This window comes from Mesoplodon bidens, assembly GCF_964165515.1.
Source record: "Mesoplodon bidens genome assembly, chromosome: 5".
Taxonomy (NCBI): domain Eukaryota; kingdom Metazoa; phylum Chordata; class Mammalia; order Artiodactyla; family Ziphiidae; genus Mesoplodon; species Mesoplodon bidens.
In genome coordinates, this window is record NC_138161.1 from 137,227,442 (window position 1) to 137,249,406 (window position 21,965).

Genomic DNA, 21,965 nt, shown 5'->3' on the forward strand with positions numbered 1-21,965 from the left:
TCATCTATTTGCACTCTTATTTCACTAAAAAAAAATACTAATTGATGGGTAATTTTTCACATATCATAATAAAATCACAAACACAAGGTTCACTGAACGAATGTGTACAAGCAGACATGCTTATTTGTAGCTAATATCAGCTTGCATGCAAAAGCAAAACACAATGGAAATGCATGAGAATTAGTCAGTATGTATGTGCAGACTACATTTTGAGTGCTTTATGAATCATCCACAAATGCTCAGAAGTGACTGTTAAGTGTCATTATGAAGCCAGATGACAAGATTTTTTTTTTCCTACCAGTTTTCTCAATTCCCACTTGAATCGGTTTGGCTGGCTCTGTTATGCCTGGTAAATGATGTCAATACAATTCTGAGACTGCTGCTAGGGAGCACAAAACATTATAGGTCCTATATAAGCAATGTCTTTTTATCTTTCTTTTTTCATTTGACAATTGGATTTTTGGCTCAATTTCTTTTTTAAGATTAGATTACTGAAGTCCGATAATATTAACCTGCATTTATACTCAATAGGATAACCAGTCAAAAATATATGAATTCAAACTGAATATTTCTGATTTACACATGCCAAATAATTAGTATGCCTAAGCTCATCAATTGTGTGTTTCTGAGATACAACATTGATGTAATTCTAAACCTAAACCAATGTAATTCCCAATAAAAATTCCTTCTTAAACTTAGTTTCTTACCCCCCCCCCAATTTTTTAAATAGCTTTTGATTACCTTGAAGCTGGAAATAAAAGTATTTTTGTTTGCACTTCTAAGAGTCTGATTGACCCATTCAATGATAATCGCATCATTTACTTTTTCACCCTCTCCAAGATCCGATAACACATTCAACGTGTACCTGTAACAGAAGAGATGCGTATTTAAGACTGAAAGGGGTAAAATTTGCTCTCACATCATTTATATCAATATTTAGATGAATATTTAAGAAATATTTCAGTTCTATTAAATATTTCTCATTTTAGTCTGGTAAGCTCTAGTACAGAGCTTAGTAATCAGAAACAAAAACTACTATATGGTACTTTTAAAAATTAAAACAACTCCTTACAAAGCAGTGTTTCAGAGGCATTAATAAAAGTAATTGTGTTTCTAGAGACTGACCCACTTTTTTTTCTTTTTTTTTTTTTTTTTGCGTTACGCGGGCCTCTCACTGTTGTGGCCTCTCCCATTGCGGAGCACAGGCTCCGGACGCGCAGGCTCAGTGGCCATGGCTCACAGGCCTAGCCGCTCCACAGCATGTGGGATCTTCCCGGACCAGGGCACGAACCCGTGTCCCCTGCATCGGCAGGCAGACTCTCAACCATTGCACCACCAGGGAAGCCCCTGACCCCCTTTTAAAACAAAATATAATTTGTAAAAAATTTATTATCAACAATAAATCATTTAAAAATTAATATATTTCACATTGTATGTTTCTTCTGTGTTTGCTATTCTTCAAAAATAGCTAAAGTTTTAGTTCAGTGACTTGTTGAAGGAGACTGACAGTGATGTCACAAACAAATCAGCCTTTACCTTCTCATCAGCTGCCACACCAATGCCAGAGTAAGTGTGGAATTCCCTTCATTTAAGTCCTGCCCAGCAATGCCAACCAAGGAGAATTTGGCCTTATTCTTCCCAAGTTCCACTGCATAGTTACAGTTTTCGATCTGTAAATAATAGTAAAAGTTTTGGTATAAAACAAATTTTTTAATATATTTCTTAAATATGCCAGCCTAGTTCAGTCATCTGAAAAATAATTATGATGACACTGAAAATTTATATGACAGAATTTTATTTCCTAATAACCAGTGAAATTAAGGAAATAACTATTCCCATTTTATAGCTGAACATATCAAAGCACTGAGGGGTTAACCTAGATAGAGAAACAACTGGATGAAAAGTTTAAAGATCCTCTCTTACTCAAAGTCTTGACTGTCCAAGATTACACAGCTGATGAGTGGCAAATCTGAGACTAAAAACCCAGTTTTCTGCATTCCATCAATAGAGGTAATCAATGTTGTTTTGTCTACATTTAAAATTAAGGAATAGAGAAATTGTTTCATTAAGAATCTAACTTCATCTCCAATATTCTATATCTAGATCTCACTCATCCTTTAAAATTAAGCTTTTAGCCAATTTTCTTCATCAAAGGATTAAGCTTAACTGTATCATCTGCATCCCTTGATGAACTGCCAATCATGGTTATTTTATAATGCTTATGTACCATCTTCTACTTATATTTAGCATTTTATGAACTTTCTTTTGCCAACCATACATAAGCTCCTTTTAAAGGGCAAAAACTATAACGTGTACAAATCTGTATCATAGTCTCCCCACCCCTAGCCCAGGACTCAGCACGGTGCCCTGTCTACAGTAAGAATCTGAAGAATGAACACCAAGTAAATTATCTACCTAAGTACTTCTTTCCAGTGGTATAAGTACAATTAAAATTTTTTTGTCTATCCTGGGCTCTACAGAAATTTATCATCTCCAGTCATCTAGTACTATACTTACCTCAGAACATATATATATAAATGTGTGTATGTACATATATATATACACACATATATATATATATATTTACCTTTCCCCCAGTGAAATTGTAAGATCTCATAATATCACCAGTAATAAAAGGTGATTAAATATTTTTTTAGAATAAAGTAAACATTTAGTTAAGAAAAACAGTATAACTGGTTTCTCCTGATTTTCTTTCCCAAGTTAGTTAAGGCCTCATTAAGAAACAAGTAAACCTGAGATACAAAGATACACTTCTTTCTAAGAAGAAAATATTTCCAGGAAAGGTGAGAAAAGGACCCCACAATAACAGAATCTGTACAAATTAATGGATACTGTACTTGCAAAAAGAGAATCCAAATTCCCAGAGGTCAGCCTGTTACAAATAAAAATGCAAGAAGATACTCTGAACCTGCTGTAATATCTGCCTGGTTCCCCTAATAAGTTAAATCAAATCTTTGATATGTATTCATTCTTTTACATGCATGGAGATAATATTCCAAAATTCTCTTTCCTACTAGTCATTTAATATTATAGATTTAGTCTTCCAAATAGAAATATGCACATAATTTTTAAAAATGAATTCCTAATTTATGGAAAATAGCAGAGCCCTGATTATGTAATAGTGTGAACAGGAGAGATAAAAACCAGCATATTTTCCACTGCCACTCATTTTAACAGGACAATTTTCTAGCAAATTGTAATAACCACTCATGTAAAATGTGTTTCAATGAAGGGCCATCTGTTTTATGGTTAGTGTGACCAAAGTTCCTGAGGGGAATGATGGTGAGAAAGGAGCTCAGGGTTAATAGTCTAGAGGGCTAAGATGATGTGACCAGCAATGAAAGAGAAACTGGAAGTGGATGCTAGTGTTAAGGGAAAAGATATGTTCTACTTTTCGGCAACATTTGATTTCAAGTTTGGCAAAATACTTCTAAGATCTGGAGAGGTACCAAACTAGAGAAAGAGTAAGAAATTAGGTTCCTAGAGGTAACCATATTTATGGTAGTCCTTAACACTCTAAAAAGGGATCTGCTCCCTGAGGATGTAAATACAGAAAGTTAAGAGCATTCGGCCAAGAACTGAGCCTTGGAAATTCCTAGAGTTATGGGGCTAAAAGTTTAAGACCCCTTGAAAGGTAATAATGAATACAAAGCACGAAAAAATTGCAGAATATAGTCTCATAGAATTAATGGAAGAAATGATTACCAAGCACTTCAAAAGTGAGGCTTAGATCATTTGGAAAATGAGAAAAATTACATAATGGGATACAAAGTTCCAAGAGAAAAGAAATGCTAAAGACATAATGAAGAAAGACTATTCAAGTGGTGCAGCTTTATGAACTTTACAAATGAAGCAAGTGACATCCGCTGATGAATGCCCAAAGTCCATAAAATAATTCCCTGGATACCATTTCATGAAAGTACTGCTTCTTTAATTTTAAAATATCTTGAAATTATTTCAGGCCTTGTGTTTCATTCTATAAATAGCCAGTATTTGCTGAAAGGAAGCATTCTACATATGACTGAGACATCTTATAATTAACAAAAAATTCCAGATACAATGAATGAGTGGTTCAGTTTTGTTTTCCTGTTACATGTAAATTGATACAGCCACTATAGAGAACAGTATGGAGGTTCCTTAAAAAACTAAAAATGCGGGCTTCGCTGGTGGCGCAGTGGTTGAGAATCTGCCTGCTAATGCAGGGGACAAGGGTTCGAGCCCTGGTCTGGGAGGATCCCACATGCCGCAGAGCAACTAGGCCCGTGAGCCACAACTACTGAGCCTGCGCGTCTGGAGCCTGTGCTCCGCAACAAGAGAGGCCGCAATAGTGAGAGGCCCGTGCACCACGGTGATGAGGGGCCCCCGCTTGTCACAACTAGAGAAAGCCCTCTCACAGAAACGAAGACCCAACACAGCCCCCCCCCAAAAAAAAAGAAAAACCTAAAAATAGAAATACCATATGATCCAGCAATCCCACTCCTGGGCATATACCCTGAGAAAACCATAATTCAAAGAGTCATGCACAGGGAGATCAGCTCAGTGCTTTGTGACCACCTAGAGGGGTGGGATAGGGAGGGTGGGAGGGAGACGCGAGAGGGAGGAGATATGGGGATATAGGTATATGTATAGCTGATTAACTTTGTTATAGAGCAGAAACTAACACACCATTGGAAAGCAGTTATACTCCAATAAAGACGTTAAAAAAAACCAAACCTATGTGAAATGAGCTAATGAAATTTCCTGAATTCTACTCCCCTGAGAATTATAGGCATATCAAATAAAATATAAAATGTAGACAGTCCAACCACTAGAAATACTGAAAAATATGAATATATATATAAATCTCCTGTAATAATACTACCCATTTAATTACTTTTAATATTATGATGCCTTTCTTTTTTGTCATTCTTTCAAGAAAACAGGATTTAAAAAAAAAATCTTTATTGGAGTATAATTGCTTTACAATGGTGTGTTAGTTTCTGCTTTATAACAGAGTGAATCAGTTATACATATACATATGTTCCCATATCTCTTCCTTCTTCCGTCTCCCTCCCTCCCACCCTCCCTATCCCACCCCTCTAGGTGGTCACAAAGCACCGAGCTGATCTCCCTGTGCTATGCGGCTGCTTCCCACTAGCTATCTGTTTTACGTTTGGTAGTGTATATATGTCCATGCCACTCTCTCACTTTGTCACAGCTTACCCTTCCCCCTCCCCATATCCTCAAGTCCGTTCTCTAGTAGGTCTGTGTCTTTATTCCTGTCTTACACCTAGGTTCTTCATGACATTTTTTTCCCTTAAATTCCATACATATGTGTTAGCATACAGTATTTGTCTTTCTCTTTCTGACTTACTTCACTCTATGACAGACTCTAGGTCCATCCACCTCATTACAAATAGCTCAATTTCGTTTCTTTTTATGGCTGAGTAATATTCCATTGTATATATGTGCCACATCTTCTTTATCCATTCATCCAATGATGGACACTTAGGTTGTTTCCATCTCTGGGCTATTGTAAATAGGGCTGCAATGAACATTTTGGTACATGACTCCTTTTGAATTATGGTTTTCTCAGGGTGTATGCCCAGTAGTGGGATTGCTGGGTCATATGGTAGTTCTATTTGTAGTTTTTTAAGGAACCTCCATACTGTTCTCCATAGTGGCTGTATCAACTTACACTCCCACCAGCAGTGCAGAAGGGTTCCCTTTTCTCCACACCCTCTCCAGTCAGTACTGATGAATCTAGTGGCAGGGCAGGAATGAAGATGCAGATGGAGAGAAAGGACTCGAGGACACAGTGGGGGAAGGGTAAGCTGGGATGAAGTGAGAGAGTGGCATGGACATATATGCACTACCAAATGTAAAACAGATAGCTAGTGGGAAGCAGCCGCATAGCACAGGGAGATCAGCTCGGTGCTTTGTGATGACCTAGAGGGGTGGGATAGGGAGAGTGGGAGAGAGGCTCAAGCAGGAGGGGATATGGGAATATATGTATACATATAGCTGATTCACTTTGTTGTACAGCAGAAACTAACACAACATTGTAAATCAATTATACTCCAATAAAGATATTTTAAAATAAATAAATCATCTACTTCTTAAAAAAAAGTTAAATGAAAGTATAAAAAATTTAAAGTCCTACATACTTTTACTTTATAAAGCAAATGAACCTGATATAGAAGGTAGAAAGGAAAAGTTGAATATTAAACAGGCAATTCAACAGAACAAGAAGGTACACCAAGGACACCACAGATCCCCTATATGAGGAAGGAGAATATTGGAGACAAGCAGTTCCTTTACCATTCATCTGCCAACTATTCTCCCACCAAGTGTAATCAAGTCATTGCCCTGCTCAAAAACGTTTAACGGCTTCCCAGTGCTTGCAGTTTAAAACCCAAACTCTTTAATCTGACATTCAAGGCTCTCAACATCTGGCTTCAATTCAAATTTTTGGCATTCACACTCACTTCTTACCTATCAGAAACCTCTGCTATAGCCAAACTATTCTTCCTAATCGTCAGCCCCCTCTCCAGTCTCCTTCTGCCAAAATTCTATCCATTTCTCAGAGTGTAACTCAAAACTACCTCCTGCATGAAGCCTCTGATAAGTGCAGCCTGTGGCTTTTTCTTCCTTAAAACTGATAATATTCACTTTTGCATACACTGTGCTGTAATATAGTTATTTGCACACATATCTAATTTCTTCAGGGTTTCCTAAGGACCAACTCCATGCCTTTTACTATTTTATATCCTGGCATTGCACTGTACAGGTCATAGTTAATCAATAAATACTTGTTGAAAAATATTAACGAATAACCAGTAAAGATCTGCAAGTTCTGGTGATTATAAAATAGGAGTTCATTTATGATACATCTCAAAGAACATTAAGTATTACAACTTGCTAAAGATAAAAACAGTTATATAAAGTATCTGACTGGGGGGGACTGCCTTCATCTTTCCAAACATTAAAGCTCACTTGTAAAAAGGCTATTAAGTTTAACACATTTTGGGTTGAATCTGTGGGGACAGACCACACTTTACTAAGCTTTATAAAACTCTAAATCCTCTGTTTTCTATCTGAACAATAATAAAATATCCATGGTCATTATTTCATTCACCTTCTTCATGTTCCCTCCAAGAGCGGGATACGGAGGTTTGTTGACATGGCTCCAATCGACTGGCACGCGGATCATTTCGTAGAGCTGAAAGATGACTAAAGCATCTGCAAGGTCACTAAGACAGGAGAAAAAGAAAATGAAGGAGAAGGAAATGTTGGTACTACCTGATTCTATTAAGCGCACTGGAGATGGGCTTATATCTATAAAAATGCAACAGGGTCATTTAATACTCAAATAAGGCAGGCAGAACAGATCATTCAACCCAAAAATTCTAATCTAGGAATCTGTCCAAATTTTTTTCATAAATGTTTACAAAGATATATGTACAAGGATATTCACTCCCAGAATATTTATTAATTTGCAAACAATCTAAAGGCTGGCAGTAGGGGCTGTTGAATAAATTATCCATGGACTCCTGGGCCACCACAAGACACGATAAGGTAGATCTCTATGTACTAACATGAAAAGCTTTACCCAACATATTACGTTTAAAAAAGCAAGAGGCAGAACACTGCGTACAGTTTATTATCTATTAAAAATATTTTCAAAATTAGTAGCATTTAAATACCTCTGTGTGATATGGACTGTTAATAGCAATTACCTCTAGTCAGGAAAAAAAGGAATATGGGAGGAGTAAAAAGGGATTATCAAATTTTATTTTGTTCTACTTAACGTACATACTTCCTGAAGCTTGTGCAGTGAGGATGAGTTCATCTATTACTTATGTAGTATGGTTTTTAAAACTTAAAAAAAATAATTATATAAAAATCACAATAGTTACTCAGTAGGAAGCTGTTCATGTTAAATAGCGAGCATTAAGAGGAAGGAATTTATGAGCAAGTAGGAGGTATTGAAGTAAAAATACTACTACTTTGTATTCAGAAAAACACATTCTTCCGAGGTGCACAGAGTATGTCTATTGAGTCTGTTTTCAATGCTAAGGACATAATGCAACAGTGATTGATTTTTTTAATTGCTAGCTCTGTGATGAATTACCTGGCTTTTCTCCCTCAACAGCTTGTTCATTGATTTATGTTTTGCTAAGGTTCATATTAAAGTTACTTTTCATTTCTGAGCACACACCATATGGCTGTGAAGGGGGCTGGGCCCTGTGCTGAGTGAAGGAGGGAGAAAGTCCTCCTTTGAGGGAGGTAATCAAGAGCTAAGTTATCTATCAGCACATGGAGAACTTTGTATGAAAAATAAATCACTGAAGTAGTTGCACACGTTCTGAAATCTCATCTATTTCATGAATTTTTTCTTTTTTACTCTAAAGGAATTCATTCTTATTTCTTTGTAGTATGGTTTATTCCTCATGTCTTGCAAAGAGGGAAACTGATGCCCAGAGAGTTAAAATGATTTCCAGAGAATTTAAGATGTGTTCCAGAACCAACTTGTCATAGAAAAATTTTAGGACTAGTAGTTCTTAAAATATATTTAATAACCTGTTGAGAGGAGAGAATTTTCAGTTAAAATCAATCTAAATTTTTATTTTGCTTTGGTCTGGGTTTGGTATAAGTAGATGGGGAGCTAAAATCACTTCGAGGTGGGTTTCGAAATATGAGCCAGACACAAATTCATGGACACACATTTCTGGCACCAACTAGACCTCTGGTTATTGTTTTTCTATATCCCGATGGTTCTTTTTAAGGTTATTTTATTTTTGAGAATTTTCTGAATTCCCTTTCCGCCTCCAAAAATTACAAAGTCCGGTGCTAGCAGTTCAGGATCTAAATAACTAAAAATAATCTTGAGCTAAAAAAATTTGGTCAATTCTTCTCCACCGTCAACCACAGAGAAATCTAGTGTTCCTGACATTTATGAAGTTACCATGAGGTTTCAACAAAGCCTAATGCCCTAGTTTTAAATTTATTTCTTAATTTAAAAAGAAAATACATGCTCATTGTAAAAAAAAAAAAAAAAACATATTTAAGTTACTAAGTTTGAAAATAAAAGTCTCCTCACTACCCTACCCTCCTCTCTAGGTTGCATACAGTTTGGTATTCATCCCTCCAGAGTTTTCAAAAATTCATATACACATATGTATATACTCAATTCTTAAATAATAATGATATTACGGTAGTCCTATTATTAGTTTCTCTCAATTCTTTCAAATGAATCCATAAAGATCTAAAGATCTCTTTACCTTCAGCATTTGAGGCCTTTACTGCCCTGCTACTATAACAGAAGTTTCAGTCCAAGTATGTATACCCCTTGTCATCTAGCTAGGATTTACACACTTCTATTAAAGACTTTACTAAATTAAGTCTGTCACGTCAACGCTAGTCACCAGAATCAGGCAATACCGGTTTTAAAGACTATTTTGAATATACACCAAGAAATAACTGCACCATAAATCTCAGTTAGCCAGTGAACGTGGTCTTTTGTGGCATTAATCTTCAGTTCATATTTTAAATAATAATGAGTTTCCTTGGTGTGTAAATTATTAATAGGTTTAGTTAATTAGACCTTTTTACTAAAAAATATACAAGTAGCTGAAGTTGAGTTCTTTTGCATTTTTAAGGCATGCTGGTAGATCTTATTATAAAGAGAGAAGGAAGGTTTCCTCTCATCTACACCTAGAAAGACACATGGTTAGCACTACCAGAGAGCACAGGAAATGATTCAATAAAATATTTTCTTAGTCCAACCAATGTTAATAACGTGTCATCATTTTTAAACAAGAAAGAACAAAATAAACAAGTACTCAGGGAAACCAAGTTATTTCTACAAATTAGAAAAAAATATGCTGAACAAATTACGGGACAGTTGAAGTTCTGGGCAAAAATAAATAGAAAGAATGTGAATTATAATGAAAAATACTGATAAAATGGTAAGAGCAATTTATAAAATATTACTGTTCTTCTAATCTGTTAAAGTTGAAATAATTTATTATTTTCCTGATTAGTAATTATAAAAAAGATGAACTGATTATCTTTACTAAATTGGTTATTTATATCATCACAAATTATAACTAATATTATCATAATCGTATCTTTTCAAATAATACTTTTCTTTTAAAATCTAGTGTATTGCCAATCCCCAGCATTCTGAAACTCTAAATGTTGGCTAAAATTCTTGAGATTTTTAGAAAATGTTCTCTGTAAACATACCTACAATTTGAAACTAGAAAAGTTGGACCGTGGCCATAAAGCTGAATCACATAAAATATTTACCTGTACAAATGATTAATGTATGGGTTGACTCCCAAGGAATTCATCCAGTTCCGAAATGTCCTCTCTTCCTTGCTTTCTCCTAGAGTAGACACAAGTTCATACTGATGATTCAGGACAAAAGAAATCAAGAACTATATTTTAAAGCATTCTGACAGGTACAAACTGGCCATACATACTTTGCCATGGTTCCTACGATACTACAATCTTTTTAGGGGGAAAAAATCTCTTACTGCCAAAGTCCTTGTTTTCCCTGTCTAGAAAGCCTCCATTTGCTTTCTAAATGTCTCCATCTAGAATCCCTTACTTGATGTCTGTGAATTACTGAGCCACGGGTTTCTCTGTTCAGAAAAGTAACAGATAAACTTATGTGGTCCTATCTGTAGTTAATGATTACATGCAAAAGGGATTGGCTAAAAATTAATAAAGCAGCCTTTTAGGGTAGCATTAGCACATTAAACAAAAATAGAAAAGCTGTACCTTCCCCAATGCAGTATCTCTAAATTTGTACAGATTATGGTTTTACACAGGAAAAGTGTCTGAGCACACAAACCTGCATTTTAATCACACCAAACAGCAATGAAGGGGAGAGGTAATATAAAAACAAGCAACGAGGGGCTATAACTATTTTACAGGCTTCCTGAGTTATTTTAGATTGTCCCTACTGAGAATACATAAGGGACACAGCCCCCATTCAGAGTGCGAAGACAAAGACACATTTCATCATGGTAAGTCACTAGACCTCAAAGATCACCTCAAGAAGAAACTCCTGCAGGCACTATTATTGAACCTGTGATTACCTACGCTCCCTGAGCAGTCCCTTCACAGCAGTGCTTACCCCATCCATAAGGGAAATGTGGCTCTGGTGTGCCACAAAGTGGGCAGAGAGGGATGGGGGCTCTTTTTGCCACGTCTGCTTTCTGGTCATCCCCTGGATTGCAGATTGTCCTAAGTGACCATCTATAAATATTATTGCTTGTTTTTCAGCCAAGTTAGGAGACAATGGAATGGCCTTGTCTACACCTCATCACCAGACGCTTGAAAATTTGAAACATTTACAATTCTCACCACTTCTAAGCCATGGGCAAGTCCAGGTCACCATCTGGACTTTGGCTCATGTGGGATCCCTAGGACAATTTGGCACATTTAACCACCTGAGCTCCAGGGGCCCAGTCCTATGCAGTCATCCCTGCAATCATCTTCAGACTGAGTGCCACACACAGTGTACACCTGCACACCCAGAACAGAAATCCAAACCTTGTAAAATCTAAAAGATTTTGTTTTTTTGTGCTGACTGTTCAGGTAATCTGCCCCCTATATTTTCATGTAGTTTTCAATACCATTACCTAAAGGATTTCCCAGAATCTGCTTTAATTCTTGCTCTATTCAATTACATAGGCATATAATTTCTTGCTTAAATTTTGTTCCCTCTGGTCTGTAAAAGGTAACTGATCAGTCTGTTGTATCTGCCACTGCCATTTTATAATATATAACTGATATGAGAACCTTTTTAAAAAGAACCAAGTTAAACTAAATACTCCTAGAACCCACGCTTGCCTTGTTTTAGGAGTTATTAAATAGGTTCAAATTAACTATCTGAACTTTCCTGGAAGTGACATAAATATAACCATACTATGATCAACAGCTTGATGCATGTGACTTGGGTTCACCTTTTAGTTGTTTCTCTATTACATTCTATTATTTTGCTATGTATATAAATTCTTTTTCTACTAATTAGAGAATTTTTACATTATTTCCATCTAGGAAAATCCAAATTATGTTTTAAGATTACAAACATAGATAGTGTATTACAGTAATTTAATTTTTACTTAAAGTAATATGCAATTTCTGCTGAACCTGATGATAAAAGACATTAAAGTTGTATTTTGACTGAGTTCTGAAACTATTACAAACTTCAGTGTTTCCTATTTCTTCCTATTGTTCTAAACTAATTATATCATTATTTTAATTTTTGATACCTGGAAAGTAAAACAGATTTTATAAGTGAGCATTTGTTTATCTAATACCATTTCAAATTGTCTTGGTAAATAAATGCTAAAAGCCAGAAGCACTATGCATTTGCACAAGAACCATGGTAAAGCATTACAAAAACATATGTATTCCGGACTGGAAATGTTGTCTGGATTTCAGACAACTGAAGCCATCTTAGAAGTAAAATCTTAATTGCTGACATAAAAGAGAGAAAGAACTATAAAACATTCTTTTCACGTTCAGGGCCAAACTGACACTGCAACTGATAAAAGTTTCAGAGAAAATAACAAATATATTAAAAGTAGGCTACTAAGAGGAAAGAAAAGGAACACATATTGAACACTCACTACATGTGCTAAGTGATGTATTAAGTGTTTTCCTCTTCCCGACCTGAACATTATTGAGCACATACTGTATGCTAAACTCATTCATTCATGAAAGGTCATTTTAACTTGCTCTGGAATTCTTCAAAATAAGTATTATTAGTCCTGTTTTATATATGAGAAAACCAAGGCTTACAAAGGTCACTCAGTTATTAAATGGTGGTGCCGTGATTTGGACAAAGTCTAATTCCATGGTCTCTGTATTTTCTATCACCACAAATGAATTCTGAGATTGTCTCTCTATATGTAGCCCACATATTTGGCTCAATTTAATATAAAGATTTAATATTAAACTGGGCTTTTAATTTTCTTTAATTCCATATGATAAAATTCTTTGCCAATGAGGACATACTAATATATGAATATGGGATGTGATAAGGTCAAGTTTCAAATTTCATAAGGCTCTACAAAAACAAATGTACAGAGGAAAAAATTCCAATGACAGTCAAAGTCAAATTCATTTTTGGCAGATGTATCAGGACATACATATGTTCTAAATAAAGATGACTGATAAATATTTCCCACAGTATCTTTTTACATAAATAAAGTAAATACTAATGGAAATATTTAGCAATCCTATTCACACTGAAAAATTCCAAAAGCATGCTGAACACTAGCAAAAGAATTCAAACGTGACAAATAGGAGAGCGAGCAAGTTGGAGAAGGTATCTAGCAAGAATTCAGTGACTATAAAAAGCAGATCATTTTTAATATGCCACTCTAAACAATGCCTTCTACTGTAAGACACAGAGGAATTTTGAAATTTCCCAGACCGACAAAAACACAGCAGTTTCCCTTTTTAATTTTTTAGAAGTTCTAATCCCTCACCCTAAATTTCTCTGCTGAAAAATCAACATTTTTTAACCTATCTTACCTCTCAGTTACATATCTATGTAGAGAACACAATCTTTATTTTAGTCAACTTCTGAAAGAGTGAATTAATCATATTCCTCAAAGAACATATTTGTTAAATCTGAAACTTCTTTCATTAATCAAAAAGCTGTAATCATAAAGTGACCAGGACCTTGGAACTCTGGTTGTGGCAGTCAAAGAGAAAAAAACGATGAAGCTCATTTCTCACTCTGGCTCACTGGGGAAGAAGGGAAGAAGGCGGGTGATGTGAGAAAATGAACACTGCAGTATCAAGTTCTCCCCACCAGGAAGAATCCCCACCTGAGGACCAGCTTCTCCAAACCAGGGCGACCATGAAGACTATTTTAGGAGTGGCCCTAACCTCTGACAACTGCCACCACTGCTGCCACTGTTTTTACTCTTAGTTCTGGTACTAATGTGGGTTTTAGCATGCATGTGAGTGAGTGTGAGGATGGCAGAAGAAAAGGAGAGAGGCTGAAACAGATAAGGAGAAAGAACTAGACCCTGAGAATGTTTTTGTCATTATGATGATTCATATATTGTAAGCTTCAATGACATTTAGTAAATGTAATGTAGCTAAGTAATACAAAATGATCTATGTTATAGAATCTAAACAGATCCTGCCAAAGATTACTTGAGATAAAAGAGCCGCATAGCGCAGGGAGATCAGCTCTGTGCTTTGTGACCACATAGAGGGGTGGGATAGGGAGGGTGGGAGGGAGGGAGACGCAAGAGGGATGAGATATGGGAACATATGTATATGTATAACTGATTCACTTTGTTATAAAGCAGAAACTAACACACCATTGTAAAGCAATTATACTCCAATAAAGATGTTAAAAAAAAAAGAATAAACTTTTAACTTAAAAAAAGAAGATAAGTTTGTTTATTCACAGCAGAGGGATAAAGGCTTTACATCAAATCATGAAATCCAGTTGTCAAAATTGATTTCTAATGTGTTAACAACTACACTATTCCATCATTATAGAAGGCAAATTAGGTGGAGAGTTTACATAATCAAGTCTTGCTCTGCTATTCTAATTAGGTTTCATTTGTGTTTCTTGCTTGTCATCATTCATTCTTTAGGCATATTAAGACAGAAAAAAAAAAACACAACATGAACAATGCAAAAAATAAATATCAACCCAGACAGAAAGAATAAATGGTACTAATAAAAAGAACATTCAGAATGAATATATTTATAGAGTATAGAAAAGTACTAAATACAGTACCTACATTAGGAGGGGTCAAATCTGCATTTCATGAAGCAAAACAGGAAAGTATTATAAATTATGAGACAGATAACAATAGCCCACACACAAGACAAGTAATGAATATTGTAAATTTTTTCATGTACACTAAACACATTTAAAAGAGAACAATACTGGAGTCAAACTGTAGCTTTCAAAGGAGAAGAAAGCTACAAATAATTATTTTTTCCAATAGCTATAATTCATTGTCCATATTGGTGGTGTAATTATGTTATGTGGTCATTTAAGAGAACGTTTTAAATGTATGATGGTTTTCACTAAACTCTCATGGAGAAACGACAGACCTGTAAAATCTACCTCAGCATTCTCTTTTAACCAAAATGAAAAACGACTTCAAGTTGAACTTTTTAATGAATGCACACGCCTACACACAGTAAACTTCACCTCCCACCACAATCCCCTACCTCTGACAGTGAAGTAGGACAATACCACAAAAAGATACACACAGTGAATCAATTAAGACAGAAAGAGCATACCTTCCAATAAATTCATATCGATGTCATTATCAGGCTTGTGTAGGCTTGGGTATGTGTTAAACAGATTAGCTACAAAAGCTAAATTAAGTTTCGGATTGCCTGAAACCACATCTGCAGGAGTAACAAACTGTCTGCAGCCCAGTTTATCTGCTTCCTGAAGCATGAATTCAGCACGCTTCAAGTCATTTTCCTCCTAAACAATGAAATAAAACAAAAATGTTCAAGATTAAGCTTTTTACTGGCATAATTTTAAATTCATATACATATTTATAAGCAACTACTTTTCTGGAAATATATCAAATAATGGTTCAAAATAGGGTCAGAATGTGCAGGAATTCCAAATTAACTTTCCCATTTCTTTTAAATCGGTAAGAACAAGTCTCTGAGTTTTCTTGCTGGGATCAGAGGAATATTTCACCCTCATTGCTGAAGTACTCAACAAAACTCTCAAACATTGTATCAGTAAGCTTCTACTGGCTGAATTATAGGTAACTTGCTCAAGGCCATATACTAGAATGCTTTCTGGCTAAGAGGCTTAGCTATCTCACCCTTTCTACTCTGGTATTTCCAGTAGACTCTTTTCTCAATGAAAAACAAGCTGGGATACATATAAAAAATATTAAAATCAGTAGGAACAGCACTTTTCACAGTTGTAAAACCCTGGAAACAAACCAAATGCTTACCAAGAGGAGAGCAGATGAAAACTGTGAAACTGTGTTGTATTCACACAATGACATATAACAATACGAGTGACTCATTAATATAGTATGTTCAAAATAAGTATAGAAATTTAAGTACATGATAAACTTTATATGAAGTTAAAAAGTAAAATAAATTTTGTAGAAAACAAACTTATGGTTACCAGGGGATAAGTAGGGGAGGGATAAATTGGGAGATTGGGATTGACATATACACACTATTATATATAAAATAGATAAGTAATAAGAACTTACTGTGTGGCACAGGGAACTCTACTCAATACTCTCTAATGGCCTATATGGGAAAAGAATCTTAAAAAAGAGTGGATAGGGCTTCCCTGGTGGCGCAGTGGTTGAGAGTCCGTCTACTGATGCAGGGGACACGGGTTCGTGCCCTGGTCCAGGAAGATCCCACATGCCGCGGAGCGGCTGGGCCCGGGAGCCATGGCCACTGAGCCTGCGCATCCGGAGCCTGTGCTCCGCAATGGGAGAGGCCACAACAGTGAGAGGCCCGTGTACCGCAAAAAAAAAAAAAAAAAAAAAGAGTGAATATATGTATATGTATAACTGATTCACTGTGCGGTACACCTGAAACTAACACAACATTGTAAATCAACAATACCCCAGTAAAAAAATTTTTTTAAGTAAAATAAATGTAATTTTGTAAGAAATACATTTGGTTGAAAGAAAACTATAGCAAAAGAAAGGCAAAAAACGATGAACATAAGATTCAAGATGGTGATTATCACATTAAGGGGAGGCAGAGAGATGGCACAGGGAAGAACTACACAGCTAAATGTAAACTGATGTCAAAGTCTTAGCTTTCTTGTTGGATTGAGGGTTGGTATGAGCTTGTTACAATTTCAATACAAACAAACAACTACCAAACAAAAATAAATAAAAAGAGGGACATGCCTGGACCCATGATGAGAGTATATCATGACCAAGGATTATGACTTATCTAATTCTGTGCACCAGAGTTGTAAATAAAATGTAATTGAAATCAGAGAAAGCAATAGGTTCAATGCTATTAAACAGCAATAAAAAGCTCCTCAGGTAGACGTGAACAAATCACAATACGTGGACCTTACTTAGATCTTAATTCAGATAAATTATAAAAAGAAAACCTGACATTTATGAGGCAACAGGAAATGTCAACATTGACTAGTTATTTTGATATTACAGATTATTGTTAATTTTTTAGTTATGTAAGGTATTATGGTTATATTTTTAAAGGGTCTTTATCTTTTAGAAGTACATATTGATGAAATGATACCATGCCTAGGATTTGCTTCAAAATAATATGGAAGAGGAAGCAAATAGGTAGGTGATAAATGAAGAAACAAGACTGACCATGAGTTGACATTGCTGAACTTGGGGGATGAACACATGGTAGTTCAGTATATTAAGTCTGTTCACTTTTGAATAGGTTTGAAACTTTCTGTAAGTTTTTTTAACTTCCTAATTTTTGTACTCAAGCCAATTTGTAAATTTTGCAATACTGATTTTTAAGGTTTTATAATAATGTAAAATATAATTAATTAGTGATGACTCAAGTTGCCTTTAAAACTAAATATTCTGGATATTACACTCTAAGTACTTAATAGATTTTCATACAAACTATAATCTGACCATACTTTAAGGTTTCAATAGAACCATCCCTAGTATTTACAACTTATGCTGAAAGAATGGGCTTCATATAAAATGTGTCAGATGGGTCAGGATTTGTATCAGTTCTTCCTACACCACAAATACTAGGAATTGCCATTTTTTATTTTGTGTATTGTCAAATATAAGTTGGAAGAACTGATAATCAATTGCTTAGAAATCTAATAACAGCTTGTTGCTCCCTTTCCTTGTGCACAGCCGCAAAAGCACCCTGGTGTGTTCAGTGATGTTGCACCATGGAAATGTGAGTGTAGGGTTGATTCCACACATACTCAAGGTCAGAATTCTGCAATTCCCCTTCCTCACTCATGATAGCCAGATGGCTTAGCATGGAAATTTAGAGCCTAGGGCATGAAAAATAACTTCTGAAAAGCAAAGAGCCAAGGTTTAATGAAGGGCTGAGGACGCCACCAGGGAATGCTGCCTGAAGCGAACTGTACTCTAAATATGACTGTACTCGCTAATCAAATTCGTAGAGATGCAAAGTAGCATAGTGGTTACCAGGAGCTTGGGAGAGAGGGGAATGGGGAGTTATTGTTTAATGGATACAGACTTCACTATGTGATGCGGAAAAAATTTTGGAGAGGGATACTGGTGATGGTTGCACGTACTGCAAATGTAACGCCACTGAGCTGTACACGTAAAATGGTTAAAATGGTAATTTTTATGCTATGCATATTTTATCAAAATTTTTTAAAATTTTAACTAAAAACCATACTCACCTTAAATCCTGAAAGGTCAATGGCAATGGCAGGTCCATCATCCCGGTCACCTTTAGGTGCAATCTGATTAAGCAGATGAAAATAGGCTCTTGAATCCTTTAAGGAAAGAAATAAAATAGAATTTTTCAAATGAATAAAATCATCATTGGATTTAGGGGGGAAAGTACTCAAATTGAAGCAGTTGTCCTCATCTCAAAGAATGGAATAATAACTTAGTAACCTTTACTTATTGCTTACAGGATCCTGAATGCACTATGCTGTTTCACACTTGAGAGCTTCTAGCAACACTGTTTCCTAAACCTGGAATGCCCTTCCTCACCTCTTTCATGTGTTTACACTCCTAAGGATCAGCATCAGTTAAGATTAGGGTCACGTTTCCTTGACAAGTCTCTTCCAGTGGGGAGGGAAGTGTTTCAAAGCTACTTTGGTTCAGAGATACACCTGAAGACCTCCTTTTGTCTGCTGATTCCCTATGCCCTCTGATACTTTGGTTTCCTCTTAGCTGGTTATTGAGAAAGTGGAAGTGAGTATTAAACTGGTCAAGCCCACAAGGGCCTCTAGTCTAGTAACAGAGGTAGTTCTCGGTCCAGATTAAGAGGCGGACGTTCTCATTACAATCTACTCTCTCCGTGGCACACAAAAAGGGAAAGGATACTTTAATCTGCTAATGCTAGCATCTCTCCTCTCACAGTCAGGTGTATTTCTGTTTAAAAGCCAATAAACCATGTTTTTTTTAGTAAAAGATTTTGTGATTATAAGTGGGGGATCCACCGCACACAGAGAAATGCAAAAATTTCATTTTCTACACTGTGTGCTTGTGAATTAAATTTCAATTCAAATTTAAGACTGTGATTGAAGTTCTTTTTTGTCTTTGTTTAAAAAAAATCACAGCCATAACACACACACACATACAGATTAAGCCTGAACCCCTTTCGTTCTTGACATGCATTCTACATCCTTTTTGTATGTCACAAATTTGAACATTAAATTATGAACCTTAATGTCCTGGCTGAAGTTGCTGATGGCACGCCATCCTGCATTGGTCAGATGGTAGTTCACCCAACGCAGCAGTAATTCCTCTGGAGAAAGCTTCATCAACTCTTCTAGATCCTCACCTTCATTCAGCAATGCAATCAGGGCTGAGAGGAAAACAATGAAATATAAATTCTTCCCATAGTAAGTATATATCAATGAAAAGTAAATATTTTTGATGACCTTACCTTCATTCCTGGAAATCTCAATATCAGCAAAAAGACCAACTTTGATGATCTGCCAGAGAAGTCCCAAGACCAAGTGAGGTTTTCCTTCTTTGAGATCCTGTGCACCAATGTTAACCACTGTACAACCAATGGCTGAAGCAGAATTCAGGGCTAGGTTTAAATTTTCCTGAATCGCCACAAAGAAAAATACACATGAGAAAGTACTTTCTAAACTCTTATCGACAAGTTGTGAAGGTAAATAAGACACAATGGATGGTGAAACTTCCCATTTTTTAACATAAGTAGTACTTATATCACCTTTATATGCCAATGACTTTCAAAGCCGTATCTCCAGGCCACACTTCCTCCCAGCACCCACTCTAAGCTCTACACCTGTATACATATTTAGTTATGTCTACCTGGATGTTTCACAAGTACCTCAAACTCAACATGTCCACAACTGAAGCAATTTTCTGGCCATGCTTCCCTAGTCTTCCTCTAATCCTCTGTCAAAACTGGCTTTTCCTTTATTTCCTGTCTTGGTTGACAGGACCAACCTTCATTCTTGCTTCTTTCTTCCTAAGTCAGAAACCTGAGCAGAATCCTTGCTCTTCTTGCCTCTAACATCCTGTGACCAATTTCTGTCAATTCCACCTTCTAAATACCTCTGGAAACTGTCACTGCCTTTCTTCAAGTTTCTTAATTCCTTCCTAACACCCATGCTCAGACTTACTCTCTAAAACCCACCTTCCATAGTACCCTGCTGTTGGTAACCTTATTAAAATATGGACCCGATGGCATTCCCTAGCTTTAAAACCCTACAAATGTTCCCCATCATTGCCACTATCTCCTCTCACTCACTCTGTTCCAGCTCTATAGGGCCTTTGAACTTGACATTCCCTCTGCCTGGAACACACTTTCCTCAAATATCCACATTTCCTTTATACTGCTCAAAGGCACCTAATGGCTTTCTCCAATTGTCCTACACAAAATAGCAAGCATCACCACAGCCTTTGCTGGCACTCATTATTCTCTATTTTACTCTGTATCATTCTCCGACATGTTATATAGTTATATGTTTATTTTTATATCACCCCCAATTAGAGTATGAGCTCTAATTATGATGAGATAAAGAACTCCTACAACTCAACAACAATAAAACAACCTGATAAAATATGGGCAGATGACATGAACAGACATTTCTCCAAAGAAGATATCAGATGGACAGTAAGCACGTGAAAAGCAGATCAACACGACTAATCATTAGGGAAACGTCAACCAAACCACAATGGGGTACCACTTCACACCCATCAGGATGTCTATTATTAAAAAAAAAAAAAAACCAAGGGCTTCCCTGGTGGCGCAGTGGTTGGGAGTCCGCCTGCCGATGCAGGGAACATGGGTTCGTGCCCCGGTCTGGGAGGATCCCGCGTGCTGCGGAGCGGCTGGGCCCGTGAGCCGTGGCCACTGGGCCTGCGGTCCGGAGCCTGTGCTCCGCAGCGGGAGAGACCGCAGCAGTGAGAGGCCCGCGTACCGCAAAAAAAAAAAAAAAATTAAAAAAAACCAAAATAAAATAACAAGTGTTGGAGAGGATGTAGATAAATTGGAACCCTGTGCATTGCTAGTGGGAATGTAAAATGGTGCAGTTTCTGTGGAAAACAGTATGGCTAGTCTTCAAAAAATTAAACACAGAAGTACCATATAGTTTAGCAAATCCACTTCTGGATATTTATTCAAAAAAAAAAGCAAGCTAGGACTCAAAGAGATATTTGTATACCCATGTGTGTAGCAGCATTATTCACAAAAGCCAAAAGGTGGAAACAACCCAAGTGTCCAGCCACAGATAAACAGATAAGTAAAATATGGTATAGGCATACAATAGCATATTATTCAGCTTTAGAAAGGAAGGGAATTCTGCACAGGCTGCAACATGGATGAATCCTGAAGACATTATGCTAAGTGAAATAAGCTGGTCATAAAAAAGAACTATTGTATGATCCCATTTATATGAGGTACCCAGAGTAGCCAAATTCATAGAGACAGAAAGTGGAATGGTGATAGCCAGGGGGTGGGGGAGTGGACAATGGGGAGCTGTTTTTTTTTATTAATTAATTTATTTATTTATTTATTTTTGGCTGCATTGGGTATTCATTACTGCACGTGGGCTTTCTTTAGTTGAGGTGAGCGGGGGCTACTCTTCTTTGCGGTGCATGGGCTTCTCATTGCGGTGGCCTCTCTTGTTGTGGAGCACGGGCTCTAGGCGCATGGGCTTCAGTCATTGTGGCACATGGACTCAGTAGTTGTGGCTCGCGGGCTTCAGTAGTTGTGGCTCACAGGCTCCAGAGCGCAGGCTCAGTAGTTGTGGCACACGG

General features: G+C 36.5%; 1 protein-coding gene across 2 annotated transcripts in view; it reads right to left on the reverse strand.

Moving 5' to 3' along the window:
• Positions 1-21,965, reverse strand: part of PLS1 (plastin 1) — a 105,529-nt gene that overhangs the window by 11,328 nt on the left and 72,236 nt on the right. For both annotated transcript variants that reach the window (XM_081234602.1, XM_081234603.1), the window contains 8 exons: positions 19,615-19,780; positions 19,391-19,533; positions 18,395-18,490; positions 15,307-15,499; positions 10,315-10,393; positions 7,139-7,253; positions 1,537-1,670; positions 742-865 (listed from right to left, as the gene is read on the reverse strand). In XM_081234602.1, coding sequence (XP_081090728.1) covers positions 742-865; positions 1,537-1,670; positions 7,139-7,253; positions 10,315-10,393; positions 15,307-15,499; positions 18,395-18,490; positions 19,391-19,533; positions 19,615-19,780 — 1,050 coding nt within the window. The remainder of the gene's footprint in view (positions 1-741; positions 866-1,536; positions 1,671-7,138; positions 7,254-10,314; positions 10,394-15,306; positions 15,500-18,394; positions 18,491-19,390; positions 19,534-19,614; positions 19,781-21,965) is intronic.